Source organism: Microtus ochrogaster, chromosome 4, assembly GCF_000317375.1.
Source record: "Microtus ochrogaster isolate Prairie Vole_2 chromosome 4, MicOch1.0, whole genome shotgun sequence".
Classification (NCBI taxonomy): domain Eukaryota; kingdom Metazoa; phylum Chordata; class Mammalia; order Rodentia; family Cricetidae; genus Microtus; species Microtus ochrogaster.
In genome coordinates this window covers 41,830,512-41,840,243 of record NC_022011.1, presented here as the reverse complement: position 1 = coordinate 41,840,243, position 9,732 = coordinate 41,830,512, and the positions used below count along the sequence as shown (strand labels likewise).

Below are 9,732 nucleotides of genomic sequence, written 5' to 3'. Positions count from 1 at the left end.
CCTCATGCCATCTGTGGGGTACTGTGGAAAGAGAGGAGCCCTCATGCCATCTGTGGGGTACTGTGGAAAGCATGAAACGAGAAACAAGGGAGCAAGGGCTGGAATCTCAGTCCCTGTAACAGTACACACATAACCCTGGACAGATTTCACCAGCATCCACACATGGTGTGGGCGCTCTGTCCCGAGGATGCTAGCGGCATCTACACTGCACACGGTGTGGGCGCTCTGTCCCGAGGATGCTAGCGGTGTCTACACTGCATACGGTGTGGGCGCTCTGCCCGGAGGATGTCAGCAGCGTCTACACTGCACACGGTGTGGGCGCTCTGCCCGGAGGATGTCAGCAGCGTCTACACTGCACATTGCACCGGTGCTCTGTACCGAAGAGACATTCCTGCCTTCAGCAGCTCAATACCAGAAAGCAGATTTATTTTTAAACAATCATAAATAATTCTGGGCATTGTTAAGCATCCGTTGTCTTAGATGCTCCCCACCCTAGTTGAAAGCCACACTGAAGAAAGTATAAACATACTTTAATGAGACCTGAGGCCTGGGAATGAGGAGCCTGCCTGACTCCATTTTGAATGCAGGAGACATTATGCTGTATTTAAAAAAAATAAGTTTCCAGCCGGGCGGTGGTGGGACAGGCTCCAAAAACCACAGAGAAACCCTGTCTCGAAAAACCAAAAAAAAAAAAAAAGTTTCTATTTACTGTGAGAGTTGAGTTTCTCTCTGTTTCCTGGAACCTGACCTTCCGCAACCCATGACCTTGATTTGTTTTTTATAATACCCTTACTGCCCTTGACTCTCCCTGACCCTCCCTGACCCCTCCCTAATCACACGGTGGGTGATCACGTGATTTTTTAAAACTTGTTTTTGCATTTCCTTATTACCTCATTGTCTCTCTTTTGTAAAACTACTCTTGATTTTACCTCTTAAAAGAAGCCCAAGAGATGGATTCGGTGTTGCTGTCTTTACCCAGCTTAGGAGGAAGCCGCTGGCCCACCCTTGGTGCACTCCAATGAAAATCAAGCTTGGTTCAAATTTGACTCAAACTGTGGTAGTGGTAGTTAATCCTGTTGGGATTAACAGGAATACATAGAATGGCCGACTAACTGTGTTTGGGTGGCCAGGGGCTGTGACCAAAGAAAAGGGGACTGTGTTGAAAAACAGAGAGTGAGAAGGAATTAGACTCAGAGGAGACAGGAAGGCATGGAGCGGAGGGGAGACTTGGAGACAGTGGACTGCTAAGTCAGGAGGGAGAGAGACGGCATGATGTTAGCTGTCTGGGGAGGCTGGTGCCAAAGAAAGGGCTGTGTGTTTATTTTCTTTGCTTCTGGTTTGCATGCATGCATGTATGTTCTGTTTGCTGTATGAGCATGTGTGTATACATCTTTTTGCATGTTTGTGAGTATACAGGCAAGGGCAGGAAAATGTGTATGTAAAGGCCCAAGTGTCATACTGGACTGTTCTTCCCCCTTGCTTGTTGAAATGGGTCCCTCAATCCCTCAATCCAGCCAGAGGTTGCCAGCATGGCTCATATCTGTAGTCAGCTTGCCCTGGGGTTTGAAAGGGGAGATTTATCTGAAGGGCAATAGACGCTGACTGAGAATTTTAACCTCACTGTCCACATCTGTACAGATGTGGGATTGAACTAGAGGGCTTGCAGGTGACTATCCCTCCTCACATTGTTTTTGAAGTCTCAGCAAACATCTTACCCTTGTGACTTGCATTGCCTTCTGCATCATTTCCTTCTGATCCTCTTTTATGTCTTCTTTCAACCCAAAAAAGACATACACTTCAGCATCGGAGACTACTTTATTATAAAAATATCTGTCAAACAAGAGCAGAAAGTTGTTTCTCTAACATCATTATAATAGATGACTCGGAAAAAAATCTAACAATATTAAATTATATAAGGCACACAATACACATCCACCCACTGTTGTATTCCACCCCTAGAAGGCCACACCAGGAAAAATACAGCTTTTAATCCCAGCACTCTGAGTTCAAGGTCAGCCTTGTCAACATATTGACCTCTAGGCCATCAGGGGCTACTTAGTGAGAACCTTTCTCAAAAAAAGGGTAGCTCAAGGCTGCATGACTTAAAAAGGGAGTGTCCACTGTGGCAAAGAAAGAGGGTGGAGCTCATGGAGACAGGAGCACGTGGCTGTGGATCCTATCATTTGGACAGTCCAGGAAGCAGAAATGGGATGCATCTTTCCAGTTTGGCCAGAGAAAAGTGGGGTGGGTAATATAATTAAGAGACATTGTATGCTTGTGTTTAATTTTCAAAGAATTAATTGAAGTATTATATTAGAGATGAGATAATAAGTGGAACCTTTTGTGTCAGTCTCCATACCCTAAATCATGCTGTGTGGTGGTTTGAATGTAACTGGCCCCCATAAGCTCACAGGGAATGGCACTATTAGGAGGTGTGGCTTTGTTGGAGGAAGTGCGTCACTGTGGGGGTGGATTTTGAGGTCTCCTATGCTTAGGATACCACCCAGGTTCTCAGTCAATTTCCTGTTGCCTACAAGCTGTAGAACTCTCAGCTACTCCTCCAGCACCACGGACTCCTGCACACTGCCATATTTCCACCATGATGATAACGGACTGAACCTCTGAACTGTAAGCCAGCCCCAATTAAATGCTGTCCTTATAAGAGTTGCTGTGGTTATGGTGTATGTTCACAGCATAGAAAGGCTGACTATGTGTTTATGAATGCATATACTGAGTTTTAATCTCGAGGACATTTTTTTTTTCTGCCTTCGAAGCTGACATCAGGATAGGCAAACAGAGCAGTCAGCATGAAGTCTCAGTTCATCTCCAAAGTCACGGAACACAGTAAGTCACAGGTCACCTAAGGAAAATTCTGAGAGCTAGAACCAGAACTAACGTAACTTACCTGGCTGTCACAGTGATTTCAAAATTCTTAAAGTTCTTATAACTAATGAAGTTACTTTCTGGCTCTATGGAAACAGAGAAACGCGGCAAGACTGGAAAAAGAAATGAAGAGATGGTGTTATCATTTAGAAATAGAAATGAATTAGAAATAGAAATGAAGAGATGGTGTTACCATTTAGCCATAATGGGCCCTGAAGCACATCAGACATCTATACTTTCTAGGCAGATAACTGGTAGCATTAATAAAGCATCTCCATGTGACGTGGGACCCCCTTCTGTATGCTGTGAGTGTGTTTTATTACCATTGTTTAATAAATAAGCTGTTTTGGGTCTGTGGCAGCACAGAATAGAGCAAGGCGAGAATTCCAAATAGAGATAGAAGAAAAAAGAAGGCAGAGTCAGAGAGACACCACGTAGTTGCCAAAGGAGACAGATGCTGGAACCAACCAGTAAACCATGAGCCTCATGGCAATATATAAAATAATAGAAATGGGTTAATTTAAGATGTAAGAGTTAGTTAATAAGAAGCCTGAGCGATTAGGTCAAGTGACGTTTTAATTAATACAGTTTTTGTGTGATTATTTTGGGTCTGGGTGGCCAGGAAACAAATGAGCAGATCTCACCTAAAAAAATGGCACCCATGTGGGCAATTACATCCACATAAAACCTGAGAGAGTTTAAATAGAAATTCTATACATAAAACAGAGTTTAACACAGCTTCTTGGTAGCTGTATTTTTTTTTCCTGGATGAGTCCATTTGCTGGAGGAAAGCAGGGGCACCACGGCTCCTTTAAGAGAGGTCTTCCTGACTCAGCATTGACAGCAAAGACTGTGTGGCCTCTTTAGGGAAGGGTTTCCTGGTTTCTGCTAGTTGAACAAATAGCTCTGGCTCTTTAAGGAGGCTGAGCACTTAAATGGTGTCTGTGAGCTGTGTGTTACAAATTGCTTAATGGTGACACAGACCCACTGTGAACCTGAGCTGGGGTGGTGTGTATGGCTCTCAGAAGCAGTGAACATGACTTTGCCATGTTAGACTGGGCAGAGTCAACAGGCAGGGCTGCAGAGCTGGTCCTAGCCATGCCTGTTTACATAAAAAAAGACATTTCTGTTCAGAAAATAATTGCAGATACGCACACAATAAAGACATATTTAGATAAAAAATACCTCTAAATGGGTTACAGTATTGTATAATTATACTTAGGCTTGGGAGAGAGAAGAAAAAGAGTATAGACAATTATAATATAAAAGAATACAGACAGTCATAAATGAAAGGAATAAAGGTAATAAAATAAATATTAAACTTATAAAAAGTAATAGAGTAAGTAAACAAGCCATGTAAAGATGGAATATACACAGAGAATCTGGATTATATATATATTATTGTATTTTCTTTGAATTTTTTGACTGTGAATTAGCTAAATGCAGAGAGATATTTGATTCTGGGGGCTGCTAAGATAAACCAACATATACACTTTAAAGATATCTTGACTTCAAAATTTGTGTCTAAGGTTATGTTGCTTTGGAAAAGAGGTTGTGCTTTGTTTCCACAGAGGATGAGAATCTGTGGATTCCTTCTAGACTAATGCGATTTGATGGGCCACGACCACCTGAAAGGTCTCTGTGAACCCCTTAAAATACTTTTCCCAACAAAAAGCAGGAAGCAGTTTGGAGAGAACTGAGCCCAAGTTCCCAAATATTGTTTATAAATGTTTGTTTACATTTAAAGGTGGATAGGCTGTAGAAATTTGCGTTGGTATGGATCTTCGTCTTTTGGTACAAATTTTATGTCAATTTTGTTATATGTATATTTCTTCTCATGTTTAAAGTATTGTGTTTGTGCAGTTCTTTTAAAAATGTAATGTATAATTAAGAAATACAGTTTAATAGATGGTCAATAGATAGTAATCTACAATAGTCAAGCTTGTAGTTATGTTAGTTAGGTTTTCTAGATGTACAGAGATATATTTCAGATGGATAGGTATTCTTCAAACCTTCCAAAGACTTACAGAATATGACATTTAAATGTTTTAAGAACTTAGACTTTCCACGACAATGAGACACATCTGCTTCTGGCAGCACCATCCTACTTCAAGAGAATGATGGTCACTGAAGAGACTCCTTATGGAGTAGGTTAGACATTTGTGTAAGAAACTGCTCTTGCCTGGACTGCTTGATGCTATGGTGTATAAACTAAACATGCAGGACTCACAGAAAAATGACTGCTGAACTTGCCAAAAGAAGGTGAGACAGTCATTTGGAGTTCCTGCTTCATGAGAGAATTGCTAGACATTTTGCAGGACACAGAAGAAAGCAACAGATGAACTTTGCCAGTACAAGGCATAAGAGATCTTTAATTTTCCTGCTTCATAAAAACATTTGTCAGAAACTATGGCCTGTAGGCTGAAGATGGATGCCCTAACATTACAGAAGAACTTTGGGTGACTGTCTAGGCAGAGAAATGTCTCTCTTAATTCTAGAGTTTGGAAGTTGCTCACAATGCACTTCTTGTTTACATAGGTTATATTATATCCTTCTGAAGTCTTTGATGGAGTTGAAGAAAGATAGTTATAATTATAAAAGATAGTTTAGGTTTAAAACTTTAGACTCACAAAATAGGATAAATGATAGAGTATTTTCCTTAATTTGTCAAATGAACAAGACATTGTAACTGTAATTCTTGCTTGATAACTCTTTTGTTGCATGTAATCTTACTATGTTAAAATTAAAACCATTGGTTTCTAGCCATAAATAAGGGTCACAGAGTCAACATTGGTGAACCTAAAGAAGCTAAATAAGAAGGTGAACCCAAGGAAAAACATATAGTTATCCTCTTGCCTATGGGAAGTAGACAAAATTGCCGAGGAGAAAAGTGGGATCTTGGGGGTGGGGTGGGTTGGGGGTAAGGGAGATGGTGAGAGAAAAGGGAGAAGGGGAAGATAGGGGGAACTTGGGGAAACAGGATGATTGGGATAAAGGAAGGTTGGATAGGGGAGCACGGAAGCACAATTCTTAGTTAGGGGAGCCACCTTAGGGCTGGCAAGAGACTTGAACCTAGAGTGGCTCCCAGGAGCCCAAGGCGATGTCCCCAGTTAGTTTTTTGGGCAGATGAGGATAGGGAACCTGAAACAACCCTATCCTATAGCAATACTGACGAATATCTTGCATATCACCATAGAACCTTCATCTGGTGATGGATGGAGATAGAGACAGAGACCTACACTGGAGCACTGGACTGAGCTCCCAAGGTCCCAATGAGGAGCAGAAGTAGGGAGAAGACGAGCAAGGAAGTCAGGCCCATGAGGGGTGCACCCACCCACTGAGACAGTGGGGCTGATCTATTGGGAGCTCACCAAGGCCAGCTGGACTGTGACTGAAAAAGCATGGGATAAAACTGGACTCTCTGAACATGGCGAACAATGAGGGCTGATGAGAAGCCAAGGACAATGGCACAGGGTTTTGATCCTACTTCATGTTCTGGCTTTGTGGGAGCCTAGCCAGTTTGAATGTTCACCTTCCTAGACATGGACGGAGGGGGGAGGACCTAGGACTTTCCACAGGGCAGGGAACCCTGACTGCTCTTTGGACTGGAGAGGGAGGGGGAGAGGAGTGGGAGGGGAGAAGGATGGGAGGAGGGGGAGGGAAATGGGAGGCTGGGAGGAAGGGGAAACTTTTTTTTCCTTTTCTCAATAAAAAAGTAATAAAACTTAAAAAAATTAAAACCTTCTTTTTTATTTAGAAAAGGGGGAGGTGATGTGGGATTCCCCTCTATATGCTGTGAGTATGTTTTATTACCATTGGTTAATAAAGAAACTGCTTTGGGCCTGTGGCAGTGAAGAATAGAGCAAGGCAGGAATTCCAAGCAGATACAGAAGAGAAAAGAAGATGGAGTCAGAGAGACACCATATAGTTGCTAAAGGAGACAGATGCTGGAACCTTACCCGTAAACCACAAGCTTCATGGCAATATATAAAATATTAGAAATGGGTTAACTTAAGATGTAATAGTTAGTTAATAAGAAACCCAAGTTAATAAGCCAAGCAGTGTTTTAATGAATAGAGTTTCAGTGTGATTATTTCAGGTCTGGGTGGCCGGGAAACAAATGAGCATTATTTGCCTACATTAATCATCATCATTCTCATGCTCTTCATCCTATCATCATCCCTATTATCATTATCATCACCCTCATCATCATCCCCATCCCCATCACCCCCATCACCATCATCATCCCCATTGTCATCATCATCCCCATCACCATCTCCATCATCCCGGTCAACATCTCCATCATCATCATCATCATCATCATCATCATCATCATCATCATCATCATCATCCCTATCACCTTCATCATCTCCATCATCATCATCATCATCCCCATCATCATCATCTTCATTATCCCTATCATCATCTCCATCATCATTATCCCCATCATCATCATTATCCCCATCATTATCATCATCCCCATCCTTCTCCTCCTCATCACCATCATCATCTTCCCCGTCACCATCATCATCTCTATCATCATCATCATCATCAACAACAACAATGATATCTCTGATAAGCTGTTCCTCTCTCCAAATCAAAGTGGATCTAGGCTTGATATACCAAAATCACCTGATTTATATTTTGATTATAGTGTATATTATGGACAATAGATTATTTCCTCTGGTAAAATATCAGTTTCTTAAAACAGAACAAGAAGTATCTTTGTTTCTGTGTATCTCTCTCTCTCTCTCTCTAGCTATCTGTCATCTGTCTGTCTATCTCTTTCTCTTATCTTTCTTGTAAGTCTTAAACATAGTGTTTCTTTAATGAGTGTTTATCAAATTGAAAATGAGAAAGGAAAATGCAGGGTTTGTTTTGTTTTTCAAGACAAGTTTTTTTTGTACCTTTGGAGCCTGTCCTGGAACTAGCTGTTGTAGACTAGGCTGGCCCCAAACTCACAGAGATCCACCTGCCTCTGCCTCCCAAGTGCTGGGATTAAAGGTGTGCTCTACCACCACCAGGCATGAGGGTTTATTTAGTATCTCTCTTTTATCAATATATATAATCCATCCAGTATTTATGTGCTGTCATAAACTCTGGTGCTAGCATGTCTGTGGAGGGTTGTCTTGATTGCTAACTGATGTAGGAGGTACCAGCCCATTGTGGGCATCACCATTCCATGGACAGGTGGTCATGGGCCCTATAAGAAAGCTATCTAGACATGGGCCTGTGAGCAATCCAGTAGGCAGTGTTCTTCTGCAGTTTCTGTTTTAGGTTCCTGACTGCACTCAGTGAGGAACTGTGACTGGGAAGATCAGCCAAATAAATCCTCCCTTCTCTAAGTTTCTTCTGGCCATAGTACTTTGCTGGTTAAAATGCTTCCTTTTTATTACAAATAGATTCCTTTCTGATTACAGTGTCCCCTTCCTACACTTCTCCTAGTTCCTCTCTTTCCCGGCCATCAAGATCCACTTCCTTTCTGTCTCTCATTAGAAAAGAACAGACTTTAAAGAGATAACAACAAAACAACAAAATAAAATATACAAGATAAAAACCATAGCATCAAAGTTGGACAAGGCAAACCAACAGGCTGAGCGAGCCATGGGGAGCGAATCAGTAAGCAGCACCCTCCATGGCCTCAGCATCATCAGCTCCTGCCTCCAGGTTCCTGCTCTGTTTGAGTTCCTGTTCTGGCTTCCTTCAGTGATGGACTATGGATGTGGAAATGGAAGCTAAATAAACCCTTTTCTCCTCAAGTCGCTTTGGCTATAGTGTTTCATCACAGCAATGGTAACCCTAACCAGGACAGTATTTTATTACCACAACAGTAATCAAACTGCAATAGGGATAAGTAGTAACTTTACAGACGTGATGAATTCGTCACTGCGTGACAAAGGGGAAGGAGTTCTGAGGTCCTGGATCAGAAACAAATTCAAAGAAAGTTTCTCCAAGTAAATGAATGTTAGACTGAGGCATGAGTGGAATTGACTGGGCAAGGAAGGGAAATGGGAAACACCATTGGTAACATTCCCAAGGCTGTGGAAAATGAGGCAAAGAAGAAGCAATTAGGGGCCAGCTCAACCTAAAGACTTGGAGTTCATTTTAGGGGGAATGAAGAGCTGGTCACTAGGCGCTCGCTGGTGTGAACACTATGATTTCATTTTGAGATTACTTGACGGATACCAAGTGAGACAGTTCAGAACCCACAATGCCGGAGGAGGCTGCTGTGGTGTGCCGGTAAGCCCGGTGAGAAGAATGGATGCAGGCAACTACAGGAAGCAAGATACCAGCAAAACCTGGATATGAACAGAGCACAGCAGACATACGGGAGGGAGAGAGGTCCCTTAGAAGAAGTGACAGGGATCTTAATCTATCACCTGTCCTCTCTGATTAACTGTGCACCTCCCTTACTATGATGCTCCTGAGGAAATAAAGAATGGCTTCAAGCAGAGATGTTCAGTCCTGTAACACAGCACACAGCTACTGGAGTAAACTACTATAAGAAATGGGAAATTAAGCTATTTATAGGCCCAGTAATATGGCTGATCTCGAAATATGAATATGTTCAATTTCTAAATGAATCTTACCGGACTCCACTCCCTTATCTCTAAATTGTTTATCCTGTAAATCTAGAAAGGACTCTAATAAACCAAGCACCTCAAGGACCTACATTTCTCCAACTCTGTCATGAAGGACACGGTCCAGGAGGATAGGGTGGCTTCTTCAAAGCTGATAGCACAAACTGGAAGTAAGTGCTAGAAGCCATCATTACTGTCTCTCTTTCTCCACCCCTCCATCACTACTGTCTCTCTGCCCTCACCCCTCCATCACAACTGTCTCTCTGCC

The 9,732-nt window shown here is 42.2% G+C and overlaps 1 protein-coding gene across 1 annotated transcript in view; it reads right to left on the bottom strand.

Annotated features, from left to right (window-relative positions):
• LOC101988201 (complement C5-like) overlaps positions 1-9,732 on the bottom strand; it is a 101,889-nt gene that overhangs the window by 64,843 nt on the left and 27,314 nt on the right. The window contains exons 7-8 of the mRNA XM_005345998.1: positions 2,906-2,996; positions 1,716-1,830 (exon numbers count right to left, since the gene is read on the bottom strand). Coding sequence (XP_005346055.1) covers positions 1,716-1,830; positions 2,906-2,996 — 206 coding nt within the window. The remainder of the gene's footprint in view (positions 1-1,715; positions 1,831-2,905; positions 2,997-9,732) is intronic.